The sequence below is a fragment of the Cololabis saira genome, chromosome 21 (genome assembly GCF_033807715.1).
Source record: "Cololabis saira isolate AMF1-May2022 chromosome 21, fColSai1.1, whole genome shotgun sequence".
Taxonomy (NCBI): Eukaryota; Metazoa; Chordata; class Actinopteri; order Beloniformes; family Belonidae; genus Cololabis; species Cololabis saira.
The window spans coordinates 11318181-11340628 of record NC_084607.1 but is presented as its reverse complement, the minus strand read 5'-3'; the positions used below and the strand labels follow the sequence as shown (position 1 = coordinate 11340628).

Here is a 22448-nt window from a genome sequence, read left to right as displayed (position 1 = left end):
TCATTCTCCAGCATATTTTCACAGTGCAGTGAGTTGAACTAAAAAGAAAGATGTAATAGCCGGCATACAGCCAAGAAAGAGATGATTATATGAGAAAGACTTACAGTGAAATCATGTTTTCTTGAACTTCCTTAAGCATTTGCATTAAGCTTTTGTATCATCTAACTAATGGTGTGTTTTTGGAAGCTGCAGCCTCCTGGATGCATTATAATATAGCAATTTCTCAAATGCAAATGGGGATCGTAGTACTGCAATGTTCACTTAGAGCAGTAAAAGTAGTCTTGCCTTGGAGTTCTGTACTTCTTTCTAATTTCATGCAGAGTAGATGCAAATGAACACATTCTTTTTTTTTCTTTTTTAAAAACTTTTGTTGCCTCACATTCAGACCTTCCATACACAGTAGCACAGGAGATCACCACCTTATCATGGTAGAGGGGTTTGTGGGCCTGTATCACCCAGGAGCTATGCTGTCAGGGTCCGACTGGCTCCTGCAGGAGTGGCCAGACCAAGGTACGATTCAATTAGACCTCAATGAAGAGGGAAACTCAAGGGGCACAGTGCTTCTCACATATGGTCTGGGTTGCTGGGACCCCACCCTGGAGCCAGGCTTGGGGGAGAAGCTTTTTTGAGAACCCCTCGTGGCCCGGCCTTCACTTAAATGGCCTGATTTGGGTTTAGCCCCGACAAATGACTTGGGCCCATCCTCTGCTTCCTCACCACAGTATGCAGGAGGTAAAGTGACCAGAGGCATGAACCTTGGCATTCCAACCACAACAGAAAATGGTTCCTGGGAGCAGCAGTGATCTTAAACTGCTCTTTATAAAAATGCCCATGGATCATCTGATAAACTTCTGAGCCAGTTTGAAGGTCTGGACCAAGTGGTACCAACCAGGACTGACAGAAGACGCTTTGCACTGAAAGGTTATTTTACTGAAGGAAATATAGCATCATCATTTAAAGTCACTCCCTCGGAGCCCACTCGCATCTTGAAAACAGTTTCACAATTACGTAGGTATCAGCCGTCAACGACAGGTATGGGGCAGAAACTGACTGCACGACTACGATACTGACCCCGACAAGCAAATGAAGAACCTGCTTTAGAAAGGTCCTGGTTCCAGGTCCTCTGCCAGTTGGTCCTCCAAGTCCTCAACTCCTTCTTGATTTCCATGTCACTGTCTCAGGACGGCTGTGTTTCAGTGCCCGACTTGTTGCCAGGAACCAAATGATGACCCACATTCTCTCCTTTGCTTTTTTGTGTCCAACACGTCACTCAAAAATCAAAATCATCTCAAACAAAATGATTGTGATTTCTATATTGAAGGCTTTTTATCTCATCTTTATATAAAATCTAGCACTGTTTATAATTCAGGAATAAGTAAACATGCAGTGAAGACAAATATGTTGTCATATAGTGCACCAACACTGAAGTGTGTTTCACATGATGCATCTAAAATAGAATTTGGAGTTGTTCTTAGTCACCTTTCTAATTATTGAATGAGTTCTTTTATTCATATTGCTTTTTTTCTGAGAGACTTGTGCCAGACTTTGCTGGTCTGTTGCACATCAGCGTCCCATGTGCACATGGTGAATGGGGCACATGTGTGAATGCATGGGTGTGTTTGTAAGGATTCATCTACCCGAGCTCCCCTAACAAGTGCTGAAATAATAATGAGAACAGTGGTTGCATCTGAGTGGGGTGGATGAGAGGGGGGAGAAAGAAGATAGACATGGAGGGAAGAAAAAAAGGGTGAGAATTGAAACCACAAATTTGGAGGGGACGTATAATCGTAATCTATCTGACTCTTAAAAAACATTTTGTAGGCTTCTTTATATATTCTGTCTTAAATACATAGTTACAAATGCTTTTAAGAAGTCTTCTCTGCAGATGGCAACTGTAAAACTTGCAATAGCGGTCTGATTCTGTCCCTGTGTGAACTCCTTCAAGCCTCCCTGTGATGAGAATAAAAACTAGAGAAGAACCACAAACTTCTCTAAGTAGCACGCTTACACTATGAGAGGAGCTTTAGTGGCAATGATCAAAACAAGTATCTCTTTTATTTGCAGCCGGCCATTCTTACACCCACGTATGAAAATCACATTAAATACTTTGAAGCCCATATGAGCTCAGCTGTCCTCAGGATAGGTCAGTTTGGCCTCTCATCAAAAAATAATGATATGCTTTTACCAGTGGATTTATTAATCAAGATTACCGCTCATGATATCAGCACTTTAGATATTTCACATCTTCACTTTAAGCTGCCTTAAATCAGCTTATGTATAATGTCTGTAACTTTTATGAGAACGCTCATGTCAGCTATAAAAGTGCTCCAGCTGTAGCACATTAATACATTCATTTTGTCAATAAATAATGATCAAATCTGATGTAAGGCGAAGGGTAGCAGGGGTCACTCCACCCGTCTGACTAGAGGTTTGGCTTAGATCTAAATCACGACTGACTTAAATGTGGAAAGAATTATAGAGCAGAATAGCTGAAGACTACGGAGCCCCCGAGTGGCCACTGGAGGAAAAAAAAAATAAAGAACGCTAACTCGTGCCCTCGATATCCTAACTCGTTCCCTCGATATCCTAACTCGTTCCCTCGATATCCTAACTCGTTCCCTCGATATCCTAAATCGAGGGAACGAAATAATTATTTCGAGGGAACGAATTAAGTATTTCGTTCCCTCGAAATAATTATTTCGTTCCCTCGATTTAGGATATCGAGCGAACGAATTAAGTATTTCGTTCCCTCGAAATAATCATATTAGAAATCGAAATACAATTTCGTGATTAAAGTCTAAATCTCTGGCCCATCAAAGCCAGTGAGGAGAGACGGACATGCAGCTGTTTTATAATAGATCCATGCAGCATCAGCAGCAGCAGCAGCAGCACCGGGACCAGCTACAACATCTTGGAGTGGAAGGTACGTTTCTGAAGTTATGCAACTATATTCCTATGTGTGATAAGTGTTTTAAATAAATATCTTAAAGCCCATTCTTGTATTCTGAACCTTGTTACCAACCTAACATAAAGCATATGAGGCTAACGTTGGCTAAAACGGTGAAATGCTATTTTTAATGTTACTGTTTACAACTATTTCCAGGGTTAGTGGGGATGTAAAGCCTCTCAAAACCAACATGAAATAACGTGCAAATCTTCCCTCAGAGCAGTGTTGTTTTGTTGTAACAATTTTGTTGCTAAATGATCAAAACGAGACATAAAGCACCCGTTTCATTCATTTAGGGGCCGTCTATGTGCTGGAGTTAACAGTGGCTGCAACGCTCTGACATCCACGTTGACATTATACAGCAATCTTACAGTAAGTATCAAGAAGTTCTTGTATTTCAGGCTTGTGAAGCTAAAGTTAATATTATTTACTTTATTAAGTCTTATTCTAGCCTACGTTTGACAAGAAACACGTTCTTATGATATCTCTAGCTTTTACTGTTTGCAGTCAGAGTTTAATACTGTGCTTAATGTGTTTACAATATGTAAATGTGATGCTTTTGAGGAACTATTTTAAATAAGGCATACTGTTGCTGAAAAGGAATGACACTTAAAACTGTTTACAACTTCTCCCAGCTCTCTTCTAACATAATCTGTTTATCAATACAAACTACTCAATTTTTTCATTATACTATACTATACTGATGATTATCAATTTAAAAACTAATTTTGATAATCATTTTATGAAAGCACCAATTATCATCCCGACAATATTGTTAAAATAAAGGTGTTTGGTCAAAAGGTATTTTGCTCATATACTGTATAATTGACTAAATCAATTATGTAACCTCATGTGACTCTTTTAAAGGACTATAATCCACCAGAACATCGGTTCCTTGGACTGGGCAAAAATGTCAATCACCGTGATAAATTTCCTACGAGATCGCGGGGTCCCAGAGGAAGCTCTCACACTAATGGAAGAGCAAAAGGTATGTTGTGGCAACTGAGATGCAGAAGTCTCTGTTGAACCTGATGACCTTTTGGAGGTCCTCAACAACTACGAATGCAGAAGAAGAGCCTCAGCAGACGCCCTTCCAGGAATTCTGGAAGAGATTTCCCACAAAGAACTTGTGCAAAAGCCAAAGTTTGTAATTGATTGTTGGAGGGACATCACAAAATCACAGATGAGTCTGAATTATGAAAAGCTGACCAAGATGTACACCGACCTCAAACCAACAACTAAGAAGGTGTCAAGGCTGTTGAAGTTCCCAGCAGATATGACGGCAAAGCAAAAAGAGGTCGAACATCATCTCAGACGGTATATTAGGGAACTGGATGAAGCAAAACTTGGTAAATTTCTAAGATTCTGCACAGGATCCGATTTGATTCTGTCACAGTATAACTGTTGAGTTCACAGTGATGTCTGATTTCACAAGACGTCCAATTGGACGAACATGTGGAATGTTCCTAGAGCTACCTGACTGCTACGAAAATATCCCAGACTTTCGTGCTGAATTCGATGAAATTCTTGACAGCAACGTCTGGGTGATGGACATTGTGTAACAAAATATGCAGCCCCTCAACCGTGATTGTGGCCATACTGCTTCCAAGCCATCATTTCTAAAATGATGCAAAAGGCTTGCTTGATGCACAAAAAACTTCAGAAATATACAGGACTGTCTCAGAAAATTAGAATATTGTGATAAAGTTCTTTATTTTCTGTAATGCAATTTAAAAAAAAAAAAAAAAAAAAAGTCATACATTCTGGATTCATTACAAATCAACTGAAATATTGCAAGCCTTTTCTTATTTTAATATTGCTTATTATGGTTTACAGTTTAAGATTCCCAGAATATTCGAATTTTTTGAGATAGGATATTTTAGTTTTCTTAAGCTGTAAACCTGATCAGCAATATTAAAATAATAAAAGGCTTACAATATTTCAGTTGATTTGTAATAAATCCAGAATGTATGACATTTTTGCTTTCGTAATTGCATTACAGAAAATCACAATATTCTAATTTTCTGAGACCGTCCTGTATCATTGATATAACAGCATGTTTAGTCGTGTTGTAACAGACACTCATTTCGTTCGTTTGGTCCAAAGTCTTACTTATTTGACAAAAAAAACTACTTACTACTGTTTACAACTTACTTATTTTGAAAGTTTTGATAGGTGCAGTTTATCTTCAGGTCTCCTGTATTTGTACAGTAACCAAGAGCCCTATAAATGTATTCCCATGGAAATACATGTTCCACATTATATGTTTTTTCATATGTTCACAGTTGTGCAATTTGCAATTACTACAAAAATGCTAGTTTTGTACCTTAAAAATGCCTTTTGTAGTTGCAGTTCTCAAGTGCAGTCATGCCATACTTTTTTTTTTTAACTACAGAAGGGATCTGCAAGTGGTTTTAAATGCTTTAATTTTTCAATTTGAAAATGTTCTTTTTTGTGATTTTACACAAATGTCTCTTTTTAATGTATCAAACCACCGCAGTCATGTGTTACAGGTCAACTATGTATGTTTGAGCCAAATGAGGCACAAAAGGTGGTGGGAAGTTTACTACAAGTTTACTAATGTAGCCAAAAAAATATTTAATTGTTATGTGAGGGCTATATGGGTTCCGTTTTTCATAATTTGTTAATAAAAGACAAGTTACACTAATATCTTGTATGGTCTTTCTGAACTATTCATTAAGTCAAAGGGGGGTACTGAGGATGTAGTGTGGGGAGTGGAGTTCACAGCTGTTCATTTTTTGAGTTTTAAATTAAGTTTGGTGATGGCGTGAGTTATAAAATAATTTTTCAGTCTGTTAGATCTGGTACTGGGCAATCTGAATCTCCTGCCAGAGGGTAAGAGTTCAAACTGGGCATGGAGAGGATGGTCAGGACACTGTAGGATGTCCTGAGCCTTGGATGTTACCCTCCTGCCAAAGACAGTGGTCAAGTCAGGGAGGGCAACACCAATAATTTTGCTGGCAACTTTAACAATATGTTCCAGCCTCTTTTTCTCCTAGTGAGAGGCTACCAAACCAGGAGATAATGTTACCAAACCAGGAGATAATGGCGAACGTCAGGACAACTTCAATCAAAGAGTGGTAGAACATGATCATTAATTTCTTACACTCCGAACCGGTTAAGCATCCGGAGAAAGTGCAAGCGCTGTTGTGATTTTTTTATACAGCATGTTTATTCAATTGTTATCAGTTATCAGATTGATACTATTACATAACATTTGTCCCTGCAACAAAGGTAATTCCGGGACACCTTACACAAATTCAGGTTGGTAATAAGTCGGACTTTGTCTCAACCAAGGATTTAATGCGGTCAGAAATGTTCAAAGAGGGCAATACAGAGTCAGATTGAGGGTACTGTGGTATAGGAATAAGATCTCAGAAGTGAAATCCTATAAACATCAACTATTCTTATTTACAGCTGTTGTATTCACTGCTCTCCTCCAGCACAAAAACTGGTTACTGGTACACGCAACATGCCATTCAAACCAAATGCATGGGTCCATCTCACATGCCGCAAGGAGGCTAATAGGAGTGTCTCAGAAAATTAGAATATTGTGATAAAGTTCTTTATTTTCTGTAATGCAATTTAAAAAAAAAAAAAAAAAAAGCCATACATTCTGGATTCATTACAAATCAACTGAAATATTGCAAGCCTTTTATTATTTTAATATTGCTGATTATGGCTTACAGTTTGATTAAGATTCCCAGAATATTCACATTTTTTGAGATGGGATATTTGAGTTTTCTTAAGCTGTAAGCCATGATCAGCAATATTAAAATAATAAATGGCTTGCAATATTTCCGTTGATTTGTAATGAATCCAGAATGTATGACATTTTTGCATTACAGAAAATAAAAAGGACTTTATCACAATATTCTAATTTTCTGAGACAGTCCTGTATTGTACAGTACAAATGATTCTTCTTTGTGCAGAGAGAATTGTCCACCCTCAGACACTTTGCAGTATTTCAGTTCTTAATAAGGTGTACAGTTCAGCAGCGGAAAATGCATCTGTAGGAGGATCCCATCCCCTTTCCTGCATCAGAAGACAGCAGAGATCAAATACAGTTTCATCACATGTATATTGGCTTTTGGGGGTGCACTCCTCCCTACAAAGGGCCAATTCATTCATGTGTATGGGCTTGAGATTGTCCTCTGCGCCGAACATGCCTGGAAGTGTGTACATCAAAATCCGCCGACCTCCAATCACACCATCAGCTGCCTTTGCTCTTATCTTGTGTGAATTCCAGGTTCTCACGACTTCGTCAAGTTCATCCTGCATAAAAACAAAATATTAGACACAAGCTGAAGTTTAATTCATCATACATACAATAGGCTACTGTACATAGAAATAGGCTATACATACAAGTATAAATGAAATACATGTTTTTGTTGTTGTAGGAATGCCAATATGTCAGTTCATTTATAGGCTATTTAGTTTGCTAATTGGTGTGTGTGTGTGTGTGTGTGTGTGTGTGTGTGTGTGTGTGTGTGTGTGTGTGTGTGTGTGTGTGTGTGTGTGTGTGTTGTTTTTACACCACACTGCGAAAATCAAACTCTACAAGTAAAGTAAAGCAAAGAGAAAAATCATGTTATCCCATTTTTTCCTATTAAACTTTCTCTAAATCGGTACAAGTGAATGAAGGAGAGAATGACAGGGGTACCGACATAATGATTTTGCAGGCCTACCTGAACAAGGTTTAGGAAGCAGAATTGGATCAGGCTCCTATCCAAGAAATCACCAGAGAAGTAGCCGTCATCTTAGAGGGTTTGGAAAACGTTGATCCAAAACTGTGCACTTTGTTTCCTCAGGATCCCCCACCACGATTCAATCCGCTGGTTTGTGGTGCTGCGTCCATAGATGAAACTTCGGACTCCGGCAAAAGAATCTGTGTGGTTGCTGCGCAAAAACACAAGCATGGAAATTTATCACGGTGATTGACATTTTTGCCCAGTCCAAGGAACCGATGTTCTGGTGGATTGTAGTCCTTTAAAAGAGTCACATGAGGTTACATAATTGATTTAGTCAATTATACAGTATATGAGCAAAATACCTTTTGACCAAACACCTTTATTTTAACAATATTGTCGGGATGATAATTGGTGCTTTCATAAAATGATTATCAAAATTAGTTTTTAAATGGATAATCATCAGTATAGTACAGTATAATGAAAAAATTGAGTAGTTTGTATTGATAAACAGATTATGTTAGAAGAGAGCTGGGAGAAGTTGTAAACAGTTTTAAGTGTCATTCCTTTTCAGCAACAGTATGCCTTATTTAAAATAGTTCCTCAAAAGCATCACATTTACATATTGTAAACACATTAAGCACAGTATTAAACTCTGACTGCAAACAGTAAAAGCTAGAGATATCATAAGAACGTGTTTCTTGTCAAACGTAGGCTAGAATAAGACTTAATAAAGTAAATAATATTAACTTTAGCTTCACAAGCCTGAAATACAAGAACTTCTTGATACTTACTGTAAGATTGCTGTATAATGTCAACGTGGATGTCAGAGCGTTGCAGCCACTGTTAACTCCAGCACATAGACGGCCCCTAAATGAATGAAACGGGTGCTTTATGTCTCGTTTTGATCATTTAGCAACAAAATTGTTACAACAAAACAACACTGCTCTGAGGGAAGATTTGCACGTTATTTCATGTTGGTTTTGAGAGGCTTTACATCCCCACTAACCCTGGAAATAGTTGTAAACAGTAACATTAAAAATAGCATTTCACCGTTTTAGCCAACGTTAGCCTCATATGCTTTATGTTAGGTTGGTAACAAGGTTCAGAATACAAGAATGGGCTTTAAGATATTCATTTAAAACACTTATCACACATAGGAATATAGTGGCATAACTTCAGAAACGTACCTTCCACTCCAAGATGTTGTAGCTGGTCCCGGTGCTGCTGCTGCTGCTGCTGATGCTGCATGGATCTATTATAAAACAGCTGCATGTCCGTCTCTCCTCACTGGCTTTGATGGGCCAGAGATTTAGACTTTAATCACGAAATTGTATTTCGATTTCTAATATGATTATTTCGAGGGAACGAAATACTTAATTCGTTCGCTCGATATCCTAAATCGAGGGAACGAAATAATTATTTCGAGGGAACGAAATACTTAATTCGTTCCCTCGAAATAATTATTTCGTTCCCTCGATTTAGGATATCGAGGGAACGAGTTAGGATATCGAGGGAACGAGTTAGGATATCGAGGGAACGAGTTAGGATATCGAGGGCACGAGTTAGCGTTCTTTATTTTTTTTTTCCTCCAGTGGCCACTCGGGGGCTCCGTAGAAGACAATTCAGGTTCAATAAATATTCCAATGTCTGGCATGGCCGATACTTTAATATCCAGCTGATTAACAGATGACAGAGCCATTTCTGTAAATTTCTGTAGTTTAATTGCATGCTGCAGTTTCAATGATTTAGTACAAAATAATTCATGCAGCATAAGTGATTTAAAAAGTGCAAAACGGGTCAAAAAACACTTTTACAGATCAATCAGCGAGCATGCCAAACAGGATCACAATCACCCCATAAAGCTGTGACAGAGTTTGTTCAAAAACCCCGGCCAAATATCTGTATTTAGAGTGCATTTACCAAACGAGAACAATAAAAATACTTTATCTAGGAGGGTATCCTCACCACGTCCACGGAATACACTAGCAGGCGTGGAACTATAATTTACAACCATGCTTGTGGACACATTTTTAAAGAGCTCGAATTCACAAAATAGAGCAAAAATAGTCGAACAAAACATGAGGTAACAGTTTGTAAACATTGTCGTTACTTTGTTCAAGCTGCAAATATTAAATTCTCTTTAAATATTCAATAAATCGGCCACGTGTAAACAACTGTCTGAATTTTACGCAAACTTTACGCACAAACATTGGTCGCTGGACTACTTGCCTGTAGTCATTTTGGGAAGGGAGTGTAAAGTTTTTGCATATTTTCTCTCTCTTGGAGACAGAGAGCGTCTTCAGTGAGTATATGCAGACGCAGATCTCGACCTGCCGCCTCAAATGCCTCTTTGCTGGATCTGCCTTCAACTTCCAACAACAGCATCTGGTCTCGGGGCTCTAGCTGAGCCCCATCGTGACCGTTTCCACGTCTTTGGAGGGTCTCCGCTCCTTCACCAGGAAGTTAATCATGCTCTCCGACTTGATCATCAGATTGCACCCGAGAAAAAATATACCGAACATGACAGTGAGCGACAGGACGCACAGCACCGCGATCTGCACCACGCGCATCACGAAGAGTTTGCGCTCCTCTTGCAGCAGCACCAGAGACCCCCCGCCGTCGCCGGTCACCACGCTGTCCGTGCTGTTGCTGGAGAATGTGGCCAGAGCCCCGTTCAGGCTCTGGCTCCCGTTAAACAACGCGACCTGGGTCACGTTGAAGAGGGAAACGTTCATGTTTCCTCGCGGGTGGTCGGCGACAGGACAGGCGACTCCAACTGACGGGCGCGCAGTTTCACCACAGAACCTGGAGGAGTCCAAGCAAAGCGCTGCTTCATGTGACTGTTCAGACACAAAAAAAAGAAAAAGACACAAAAAAAAGATGTAAAAGAAAGAATGAAAAATAACACGCTTTCTTTCTTTCGGTGGCAAGGTTCACAACCAGACGCTGAGTTTATCTGTGGCTTCTTCAGCGCGCAAGTGTCCACGTCCACATCGTCGGGCTGCTTGCAGGCAGGTGCGCGCAGAAGTAAGTTTCTTAAACTAAAAGTGCGCGTGTCTTATATTTCAAGCGAGTGTCCTGGGCACCACGCAGCGTGCAACACGCCGTTTTCCTCTAGTGCAATAAAAGACCCTCCCTGTTCGCCTGCTCGCCCTCTCTGGTGTTTTTAAAGGGGAGATGAGTTCCCACAGAGCGCACCGCCATCCCTCGCTGGGGAGGCAGTCAGGTGCTTCAGATCAGGAGGTATTCAAGACAGGAAGAAAGTTTGCTCAGGTTTGGCATATTAGTATGAATCAAGACTCTTTCGTTTCAATCCATCTCACAGAAATTGTCTTGTTTTAGGGAGGCAGATATTTGTTAAAACCAATTACAGTACCATACAGCAGTGGTTCCCAAACTTTCTGTGCCCAAGGCACACCAAAGGACAAATAAAAATTTCAAGGCACACCTATTGTGCAAAATAGCCTTATAACACGTGTTATCACTAATATCATCTGTTTATCTGTTAAGTTTATTATTTACTAATGCCAAATAAGATATGACAAAGACAACTATTCTACTCATGACATATTTATTAACAAAATACTTCACAAAAATATTTAAACTTTATCAAATTGGGCTTCATCAAACACACCCATTTCAGGAGGATAAAGAGTTTGCCTCTGTATTATGGAATGAGTGCATTCAAAGTAGTATATAGTAAATTAAAATAATTATTTTTGTCTAGTTGTATACTATATTGCAGTAGCCTATGGTTGTCACAAAATCCCACGGCACACTTGGACTTGCCTCAAGGCACACCAGTGTGCCGCGGCACACAGTTTGGGAACCACTGCCATACAGACAAGTTTCTGAAAATTAGTTTTCAGGCATATATGAAAACAAATGACATTTTCAAATACGCTGCCCTACAGAAAACATTAGACTAATGGATGTGCTCCATCAATACCTGATGACCATTATCTGTATATATTGACAGATATAATGTTATGCCTAAAGGCAGCTCATTAAAGCGTTCAAAATCAAGACTTGTCATCAGTTGCAGGTAAACACTGACAGACAATTAGAACTTGAGTATTTATAGAGCTTAATGTCAGTAATGAGAAAAAAATTCACAGTGGCTTTGTGACCTCAAGAGGCGCCAATATAGACACAGTGAGCCGTAACTTAAAGATGATGACTTACATGAAGCTCGATTTGGCTACAGCAAATATTGGAAACAGAGGCTCCTTTGCTCTTTCTGCGATCCTGGTTTTCCTTTCCAGGGCGGTGACTGAAATTAAACTGTGAACAGCAGACATTTATTGGATTACTTATTGCGAAGATGTCATTCAAAGATAACTTTGGAGCCCAAGCTTTGCAGACAGGAGCTTGCTGAGTTGGACGTGACACCCCCAAAACCTCATCTACATAGAAAGACTGACATTGAGGGCGCTTCAGCGCAGATACATGTTTGTGTATAAGAATGGGATTCTGTGTAAATAATGCCAATGTTATTCTCCATCATGATTCATTCATGCTCATCCATGCCTGACATGGGGTTTCATTTTTGGAGGTCTTTACATTGAAAGGATTCATTTGAAAAAGAAATGAAAAGTGTGCCTTTATATTGGACTTTAACAGAGCCTCGTTACCAGCTGTCATCCTTCCAGGAATATTTGGTTTTACAGTCGGAGTAGCTTCAAAAATACCTACAGAAGACTTGTTGACATCAAACAAACAGTAATAAATGTGGATTTTCATGGAAAGAGCAAAGGTCAGGAGGTGCTTCTAAATAAATCCTTTTTTAATCCATTTATTGTCAGACTAAATATGAAAATTCCACCTTAAAAACTTTCATTGTTAACCTTTCTGTTAAATACACTGGCTACTTGATGATTTTTGACGTTTTGGCAGTGGATTGGGTTGAGGAGTGTCAGGAGAATAAACTGTGACGTCGGCCAGAGGTTGACAAAGACTCTTGTTTGGAACTGACACTTCCAAACCAGCTTATTCCCAAAATGGGCAGAAAGAGCAGGTCTGGAGGTTCACTGGCATGCACTCACCTTTGCTCAGTGCTGCTCCAGGAGCTGAAACAAGGACTGGTCGGCTCTGATTGAGCACCAGTGGGACTTTTGATAAGCCGACATTCGGTTAAGTGACTGTGGCCTTGGAGCTTTGGCGGCTTTTCCGGAGTTTCTTGAGGTCCAGGTAAAGTTAGTCAGTCTGAAAGGCTGCAGGCCAACCTGGAGGGGGACTGGAGGGTTCCTGCTGCCAACGAGCTCAGTGCCACTGACCGGTCCGGTTAGCTCAGGTGGATTCCGGTAGCTGGTGCCTGCTGTGTTAAAACAAATTCTCTGACCCTTCCAGGTCAACTCAAAGCCAGTTGTGGTACTTAAATAGAACACAAAATATCATCTTTAAAATAAGAACTGTTAGGTCTTCAGTCGAAGCTCAGAAGTAAAGTCAAGACTAAAATGATGGCATCGCACCATTAACAATTGCCAGCAGTCAATTAAAAGACCAACCTCATAATTATTTAATAATTTTTATATCGTTTTTATATCATTTTCCCGATTGGAAAACATCAAATTCACAAATCATCTTTCTAATAGATATATAAAAATAATTTAGTCAACAGTGGTGTCAATATGTTTACTTCTGCTGCAGAGTTGGACAATTCAAAATAGGTCAATAAAGATTGATTACATGTTGGAGCCAGCCTCTGTTACCTCTGGGGGCAGTAACTCATAGCTAATTACTTAAAGGGGACCTATTATGAAAAACACGTTTTTTTCTTGCTTTAACATATATAAAGTGGTCTCCGCTAAGCCTGACAACTCAGAGAAGGAGGAAAGCAACCAGATTCTGCTGTGTCTGTACAGCCGCCCGGATGAGCCGTCCAGTGTCATGTGGCTTCTACGAGCCGTTCAGATTCGGCGCATTTTCGTTACGTAACCAAAATGCAAACCACGCCCACAACTAAACAGCGTGTCCTAATCCAGCCTTCTGCGAGTGTCCGACTATTGCGTAGCATTGCGTGACATCGGACGCTCTCTGTCCAGGTATCATAGAGATAACTTCTCATCTCAACTAACTGGATCAGCCGTTCCTCATCATGACTGTTTCCTACAGCGCTTTCAACTGGCTTTTAACGCGAGCGACAGGAAGATACAGAAATGTTCAGCTCAAAACGGCACGCCGCGTCGTGCTGCGCAGCGTAGCTGCAGCCAGTTAGGACAGTCCAATAGAAAATAAAGCAATGGAATTGACTTTGTCGCTGACGCTCGCTCGCATCACATGGGACACGGTTTAAAGCCTGAATTATGGTTTTGCGTTAAATCAACGCAGAGCCTACGCCGTAGGGTACACCGTACGACGTAGGTTACGCGGCGTGTCGCCGTGTCGCTGTGTCGCCGCGTCGCCGCGGCGACACAGCGACACGGCGACACGCAACGTATGGTGTGCGTCGCCGCGTACCCTACACCGTAGACTCTGCGTTGGTGTAACGCGGAACCATAAATCAGCCTTGATAGTGTACGCAGCCGGCTGCTCTTCTGCCCAGAGCGAGGCTTTGTGCCCTCCCTGCCTCACGTCATTCAGGGAGCCAATCAGCACAGAGCCTCATTATCATAGCCTCCCCTCCCCTCAGAATCCCGCATAGATAATGAGGTTAGAGAATGGGAAGATAAAGACATGGTTTAGAGGCTGCATTTCTAGTTTATTTAGCAAAAACAATCAAAAGCTTGTTTTTAAGACATTCAAGGCCTGTTTAAAATAGGGATTAGATGCCATAATAGGTCCCCTTTAATAACGCAACAGCCCCTAGTCGTCAGTGGAGGAACTGCAACCCTCTTGATCAGCACTGTCTGCGATGGAGGAGTTTTAGGGACATGCAGGGCTACGTCTTGGAGATAAAGGGAAGAGAGCGCATTACAATGGTTTGGACACATAAAGATAGAGAACATTACATTGGTAGTAGGAGGCTGGAGATGGAGCTACCAGGGAGGGACAAAAAGGACACGACCAAGGAGGAGATTTCTGGATGTGATGGAAGAGAACATGCATTTTGTTGGTTTGACAGAAGATGCAGGAGACAGGGAGGTGGATTGGAAACAGGTGATCTGCTTTGGTAACCAAGAAGAAAAAGAAGAAGAAGAAGACAAAGATTTGAGTTACTTTGTGCTTCCAAAAGTTTAATGAAACTTTCCCTTTTGTGCAGAGAGATGACCTTTAAAATGTTCAGAAGCTAGCTACAGTGACTAAATTAGAAACTAATATCATATCTCGGCTTACCCATTGCTGATTTGATATGTATAATTAAATCCCAAAGGATTACAGCGGTTGTAATCCCCTTTAACAGCAAATATAATTAAATTTTATGAGAACACCCTGAAACGTAAGAACAAAGACATTTATTTTTCATCTATTTTTTTTTTTCTGATTACACATTTGTACTTATATGAGCGTGACTGTTGCACTGATGATTCCCAACAGGTTAGGATTACTAACAATAAAACATCTCAAAACAACTCTCCAGGATGGTTGTGGAGAGCCTGTCAGATTCATCTGCCGTTTGATTAAAAACAAGGGCCATAAAATTGAATTTGGGATGCTCTTGGTCTCTGCGTAAGCAGCTTCCAGCCTGCGACTGACAAGCATGCGTACCATGATTAGCTTCATCCACAAATACTTGTCATGAGCCCCGAGGCGGGACGCTTTCAGATAATTTATTAAAGGTTGGCAACGGAGGAACAATGCACTGTTTTTACTCAATCAATTCAAACGTTACCAATTAATTCAAATTAACTGGCATCATGTAAATCAGCTGCAGCGTTTGCTCTCTCATTCTCTGCAGATTGATTATGGAAAGTAGCTCGTATTTACATGTAATCTCTCTGGCAGCATGTAAATCCACTGCCAAAGTTTGTCTTAACAGTGGCTTTAAATGAGAAAATCTCAAAGAATTTACAAAAAAGGAAAAGAGAACTTGTGACAAAGTGAAGGCAGAAGAAACGTCGATGAATATATTACTCTTTTGAACTATTGAACCTTTATGAAAATCCCTCTCAAGAAGTTTTACCCTTTAAAATCTCTCTAAACTCGCGGCTGACTCGTAACACCAGGACTCTGCGGAGCATCAGGTTGAGGATTTGTGGCGGATGTTGTACATTTCTTTGATGCAGCGGTAAATGAAAGAGATATGTTTCTAACGGCTGGATATTGTTGATATATTTTGGTGTATGTAAAAACTCTATAATCATATGAGGCTGCATGAACGTGAGTGTCTGACTTGTTCCTAAGCAACAGAAGACCTCTGAGCCCAGTGACAGATGGTTGGTGAAGTTATTTTAGTTTAGAGGAAAAAGAGAGGGAGGAAGAGATGCGGCGCCTTCACTTAGGAGAGGCAGTGGCGTTTACAAGACACTCGTGCTTGTGTTGGGTGGTCAGTGCAAAGTAAACATCAAAGTTCCCAAGGAAACAGCTGCTGAAGTCATATTTGGTCATTTGCATGTTTCCTTTGAAAACAGACGCAGTTGCGCCCCCCTGATAAGCCCTGAACTCGTCCTTCTGCAGCGTCTCTGCTTGTCGTTTTGGATGAGTTTTTAGAGGTTGTGGGTTGTGTATTTCCTTGTGCTGGAATAAAATGTACTGCCTGGAACATCAATCTCTCCAGTTGTTTTATTTAGTCGGCAGTGTTTTGTACTCTTGACCCAGAGTTTTTGTAAACTCTTGTAAGACAGGAAGAGACTTAATATTGAGAAATGGGTCCTTAGCCGTTTAGCTGGCCCGGGCTGAGGACCACACACTTCTCCTCGAGAGATGCAGACAAAAAAAAAAAAAATCTAAAGACAGAAGAAATCCAGCTGAAAATTGACATTAATCCAGCTTCAGGCATCTTGGGTTTGATTCAGGATAACTCAAACAGAACAAACGAATCCAATGCAAGTCTGATTTTCAATAAACGATCATGCTAAATAACAACTAAAGAGTTTTCTTTGCAAGGGAGATCATATAATAAAAAGTTAATCTACCTGCTTACACAAATGATGGTCTGATGGTTGATGTCTATGGAGGATTTTTTGTGCCAAAATTAAATGAATAAATACATCATTAATGAATTAAAATGGGAATGAAATATATCATTAATTAATTAAATGTGTCATTCATTAATTAAAATTAGAATGAAATATGTCATTAATTAATTAAAATATAATTCATTTTAAGTAAAAATATATATTTATTACCTCAGCATTTAATTAATTAATGACACATTTAATTAATGATTTCGTGTTACGTGTGAATCATGAAATGTAAAACCGCATTTAATTAATTAATGACACATTTAATTAATGATTTCGTGTTGCTGAATCATGAAATGTAAATGTAAAACTGTCAGTTTCACTCGTCAAACTCAGTGGGCGGGGCTAACGCAAATCTAGTGGAATCCACTGCTTTGGTCTGAAACTGGAGGTGGAACAGTAAGCCATTCGTTCTAAACATGGCAGCTGTGAGTTCGGAGGATTTTCGTGAACTTTGTAGAGAGTTGGTGAGCGATATCTTCGACCTTGCAGAGTATGTGGAAGCAGGACCTGCTGACCCCGAGCATGTAGCATGTAAAGCAGAGGAAGTTCCTCTGCTTCCTCTGCTGGATTTGCGTTAGCCCCGCCCACTGAGTTTGACGAGTGAAACTGACAGTTTACATTTACATTTCATGACTCAGCAACAAGAAATCATTAATTAAATGTGTCACTAATTAATTAAATGCAGTTTTACATTTCATGATTCACACGTAACACGAAATCATTAATTAAATGTGTCATTCATTAATTAAATGCTGAAATAATAAATATATATTTTTACTTAAAATGAATTGTATTTTAATTAATTAATGACATATTTCATTTTCTAATTTTAATTAATTAATGACACATTTAATTAATTCATGATATATTTAATTCCCATTTTAATTAATTAATGATGTATTTATTTATTTAATTTTGGCACAAAAAATCCTCCATATATGTCGTCATTCAGTTAGATCCTCTTGCTTTAAGTCTTGTTTTGATCCTGTTTGAACAGAGATGACTTTAATAACTCCACTGTTGTGCTGTTTTGACCCAAACTAGATATTGAGATTCCTCTTTGTTTTATAAATGATAGAGGATGTAAGGACATAAAAGTAACGTGAACCAGACAGACCTTACAGTATCATGTTTGTTTCCATTAATAATACAGACCTGGCTCCAGCAGACCCCCACGGCCCTGAGTAGGAAGAAGCCAGGCCTAGATGATGGATCGGTAAGTCTTTATGACTTTAAAGGAACATTCTGGAGTCAAACAAGACTCAAAAACTTCTTTCCAAAGTGATATTGGAGACAGGGTCCCTACAGACAACCTGAGGTGATTTTGACGTTCTAAAAAAGTGTTTGAAAAGAAGTGTTTCTACAGACAAAAGTATGAGAATTCATAGCCTTTTATATAAAATATATAACTGATGCAAGTCCGTGGAAGCAGAGGCCAAGAACTCTCCTTCTCTGCATCTGTGGACTGTAGCTTAAGGGAAATTGATTTATAACTTAGAACAAGGTGGAGATTACAGGGCAAGTAGTCCTTTTTATATACAATCTGTACAGTTAATACATTATAATATAATTTGTTTGTCTCTAATAACCCCATCCAAGCTACAACATAAGTGTAATGGCATTTTTGAGTCTTGTCAGAGGCAAATCCTTCAGACATAGATCGATTACCCCAAATGCTAACATTGATTGCCTTTTTGCTGCAAACACACTCAATTCTCACTCAAAACTGCCTCTGTTCACTTCATTATGGTCCCTAATGAACGTTTGCACTCCTTACAATCTAATCACAGACCCTGGGCTGTTTTAACTCCGGTTGTTCCTGTAAGAGCTGAGGAGCATGTGCTCATATGCCGCAATGCTTTCTGGAAGGTCTGTGGTCAGACGGTAAAAACATCAGAGCGTCTTCAGACTGGGATCAATAGAAAGTCTCTTCTTACATAGCTCCATAATGGCTTCATGAGGAAACTAAAGTACAAGTGACTTTGAGTCATAACAAAGATGAAAGAAGTTAAAGATACATCAATGAGTAACTAAATCTCAGTGAAAATGTGGTTGCAGCAGTAAAAACGGAGCTGCAGTATTACTAATTAGTGGACATCCTCCTAAAATAACTCCACGGATGAGGTGTTTGTTTGTTTGCTTGTTTGCTTGTTTTTTTGCACAATCTGGTGTCAAAAGAGACCAATATAAATTTGTTCTGGTGGGACGGGCTTAAGCAAGTTTGGTGCAAACATAGTCAAGACTACGTCAGTGAAAGTGGCGTCACTCCAGCTGAGCACTGAGGTCGGAGCGCTGAGGTGGGGGTATGATGATATTTGGTAACAGGAATGCACAAGGTGTTGCAAAAGAACGTGTTTGGGCGAATAAAGGCTTTCGATTGCATTAAAATATACGTTGATTCGATTGACTTATGCGGCTTGGCAAAGGAGGAGTTTAACAAAAATACTGACAGAAATATGCTCTGGAAATCATGCAAGAGTTCCCGCTGGAATAAAATGAGAAGTAGGTTTTACTTTTTATCTTTTGCCTTGTGGCTAGCCCTGTTGCTACCTTTTTCACTCCTCTTTTTAACTGTTCAGACATACCAAAGCTACTGATTTGGGTTTAGAAAATGAAATACTGGCTTAGTATCAAGAAATAAGACACTTTTCTCTGAGTTACTTCTGTCAGGCCTGTATTTTTAGAGTAGATGAGTGCAGATTGTTTTTTTTTATTTTTTATTCCCAGATGCCCTCTCAAGTCTTCCCCGCAGGTGTCGCCGCCGCAGGAAGACTCCTTTTCGGAGGCTTTGAAAACAGCTCTTGCTGCAAGATCAGGGGGCAGAAATGACGACCATTAAAGGAATTTTACAGCTGGTCATAGCCACAAATAACCCCAGTCTTTTAGTTAACAATCGCAGCTAAGGAGAGGGGGAAAGTTTCTACTGAACATGAGGGAACGGCAGCCTAGCAACACAATTTAAGTGGAGACAACCTTAGCAACGGGGAATTTGTGTTTCAATCCCGCTCGCACCTCCTCCAAACTGCTTCTTACCCATACGTAATTTCTGCTATTGGTGCTGACAACGGGCATGACACCACACGGGACTGAAAATAGGCGCAATCTTTTCAGAACTGTCACCTGACATTCCTCAAAATACCCCCTTTCTATGAAACAGCTCATCCCAGCACGCACACTAACTCAGGACCAGAGTCCCGTAGTGCACTAGAGAACAGGGAATCTCAGAAAAGCACGAGGATGAATGAAGAGCACATAATAAAAAGGTAGTAATTAAATATAGATGGGTAATTAAAGGCTGTGTCCTGATCTTAAGGTTTTGCAACCTGATGATAAAGGAGTAAACACTGTCATTAGTTACTTACTGACACCAATCACAGCAGAGCGGTGCCTGCATTAACCCCAATACTAAAAAGCATCATTCATGGGGTTCCTTTAAGGAGATAATGACTTCATTGCTTTGAATTGCTAAGAGATTTGTGCATGTTGCACCTTCTCCAGCCGCTTGTAAAGCCGATGAAGATCTCTCTGTTTGAGATACAGATTAAAGATTTCCTGAATCTCATTAAAGAAATTCCTGTCGTGTCGCTCCCATGCAGACATCTCATGCACTCAGACACCACCCATTAACCTCATTCCCATTTAGACACATCTCTGCATCTCAGAGTTGCAGGCTGGCATGACGTGTCTTGTCTCCTCTGCTCCTTTATTTACTACTTTCAGCCACTTTGTCTGCCATGTTCCTCATCTCTTTACTCCCAACTTGTATTTCTTATTCAGGACGTAACAGCAGAATATGTTGGACTTTTCTGCAGTTTTATGTATTAAAAAGGGCAGAAAAGTTCTCTTGTTCTCTATACTCTTCTCGTATCTCCATCTTATTGTGGTTTTTTTTCTCCTTGAAATGTTTACTCGCTCCTCCTTTGAGCTATCTTCCCAAAAGAGGGAAATGTAAGCTGCAGACCCGGAGGGGCTGAAGAAGAAGGCAGGTAAGATTGCAGAAGCGTCACAACACAAATACACACTGTCCCACGCCGGCATGTTTCATAAGCTGGCTGACAATTCACCTGAGGAAAGCTCATATTGTCCCACTTGACCCTCGCACCTGCCAGTTAAACCCAGCAGAGCAGGGAGGCGTAAGCTGGCTGCCGTTAACCAAACACTGATTTCGTCTGAGAGAGATTGTGTTTTGATACTGGCTCCCTGCTAAAAAAGAAAAAAAAAAAAAAGCATTCTCAGATTTAGTGAAAAGCTTAAAGGGCTCTGTGGAGATCTGTAACACAGGTCGAGACCCTTCAATCCCCCTTTCTTTCTCCACTCCCCCCCCCCGTCCTTGCTACTTGTTCACTCTTAATTGGCTGCCATATGACCCAGCTTTTTATTCAGGACAAGCAGCGCTATGCTCAAAATGCCATTCATGCGAGGGGGCGTTCGCCACAGGTGTTTCGGAACCAGTAGATCCAAATCAGTCATTACTGGAGAGGGATTTTCATTGCCCACGGTGTGTTACCTGTACCATCCACCTACACTGAGAATCCAATGCCAGCAGAACAGTTACCCATTATAGCTTCTTTTTTTTTAAACTTATTTCTCTATTTCTGACATGTCTTCTTTGCGGCAGTCCTTGGACACGGGCGGCAGTAACTTAGCAACAGGCTGGAGAATAAGAGCAGAGCACAGGGATAAAGATTCAATAAACGGACATGTGCAGAGACAAGAAGCATTGTCTACTTCTATAAGCCCCAACGCACACTTCGCATAAGTGGATTTCTGTGGAGAAATCTGGGCCTTTATCTAACGTCCTCCCTCGCTGTCTTCTTAGTTTATTTTGTGTGCCCATCTTGTCTCAGAAGCTCCATCATCCACCTGAGGAAGAGGAAGCCTCCCGTGACACTTTCCACATTCATAATTCAGACAGTTTCTCAGGAATTCAGATTGCAAAGCAATAACTTGTGCAAAGTCAGTCGCTCCACATCCTGATATTATGAGCCCAGCTTTCAGATCACAATGACGTACTGGGTGCATTATAAATGATCCCCTGAGGAGACTATAAATGTTGCATATATCAGGTCTGTCAACATCCCGGAAATATCAGCGGAGCAGGTTCTCCACTTATGCAAGTTTTACAGTTTTCAAAAACAATGTGTGCAGATTATGGGCTGTTTAACGCTGGGAGCTGTACTCTTTTGGGTCCAGTAGAGGGCAGGGTGGCATGGAAAAACACATCCTATCAGGATCAAAGTTAAGATATGGAAATGTTAGTCTGCTTCTAGAGATCCAGTTCTGGAGATATTTGGTATTGTTATTATTTATTTTTATCATCATTATTTTTAACAACACAGTGCTACAGTTGACACCCACTATGTTTGCTACAGTGGAAAAAGACGAAGTGAGTTACATTTTAAAATGACTTGAAGATAAAACCCTTACTTGTAGCTTTTTTATTTATTGGAGGGGGGGGGGGGGGGGGGGGGGGGGGTGGAAATATAAATATATATTATTATTATTATTATTATTATTATTATTGATATAGTTATTTGCCCAAAACAGTGGATTAGTTGTCTAATTTACAAGGAAACCCTCTTCAGTTCACTCCTTATCTTATCAGTTACGCAGGATTTTTTTCTTTCTTTGTTTGAAGAAAAAAAAAAAGTCTAGTAAACATGTCTGCAACAGCCTGTCCAAGTGTGCGTTATCTCTCTTTAGTCCCTGATCTCGCAACATAAT

The 22448-nt window shown here is 40.1% G+C and overlaps 1 protein-coding gene and 2 long non-coding RNA genes across 3 annotated transcripts; 1 reads left to right on the top strand and 2 right to left on the bottom strand.

The window, feature by feature from the left end:
* The first annotated feature begins 2512 nt into the window (after positions 1 to 2512).
* Positions 2513 to 3831, top strand: LOC133422032 (uncharacterized). The gene is made up of 3 exons (XR_009770713.1): positions 2513 to 2923; positions 3244 to 3319; positions 3815 to 3831. It is a non-coding gene; the product is annotated as an uncharacterized LOC133422032 (long non-coding RNA).
* Positions 3832 to 6832: 3001 nt separating this feature from the next.
* Positions 6833 to 9262, bottom strand: LOC133422016 (uncharacterized). Its single transcript, XR_009770711.1, has 4 exons — positions 8847 to 9262; positions 8451 to 8526; positions 7657 to 7867; positions 6833 to 7243 (listed from the first exon to the last, which is right to left on the bottom strand). It is a non-coding gene; the product is annotated as an uncharacterized LOC133422016 (long non-coding RNA).
* A 117-nt stretch (positions 9263 to 9379) lies between these two features.
* rprml (reprimo-like) lies at positions 9380 to 10513 on the bottom strand. The gene has a single exon (XM_061712002.1). It carries the CDS (start codon positions 10392 to 10394, stop codon positions 10059 to 10061), a length of 336 nt encoding a protein of 111 aa, XP_061567986.1. The 5' UTR covers positions 10395 to 10513; the 3' UTR covers positions 9380 to 10058.
* Positions 10514 to 22448: the final 11935 nt, after the last annotated feature.

Bases quoted from the DNA above. Each gene is read 5' to 3' on its own strand.
- rprml (XM_061712002.1), bottom strand. From the start codon at position 10,394: ATGAACGTTTCCCTCTTCAACGTGACCCAGGTCGCGTTGTTTAACGGG.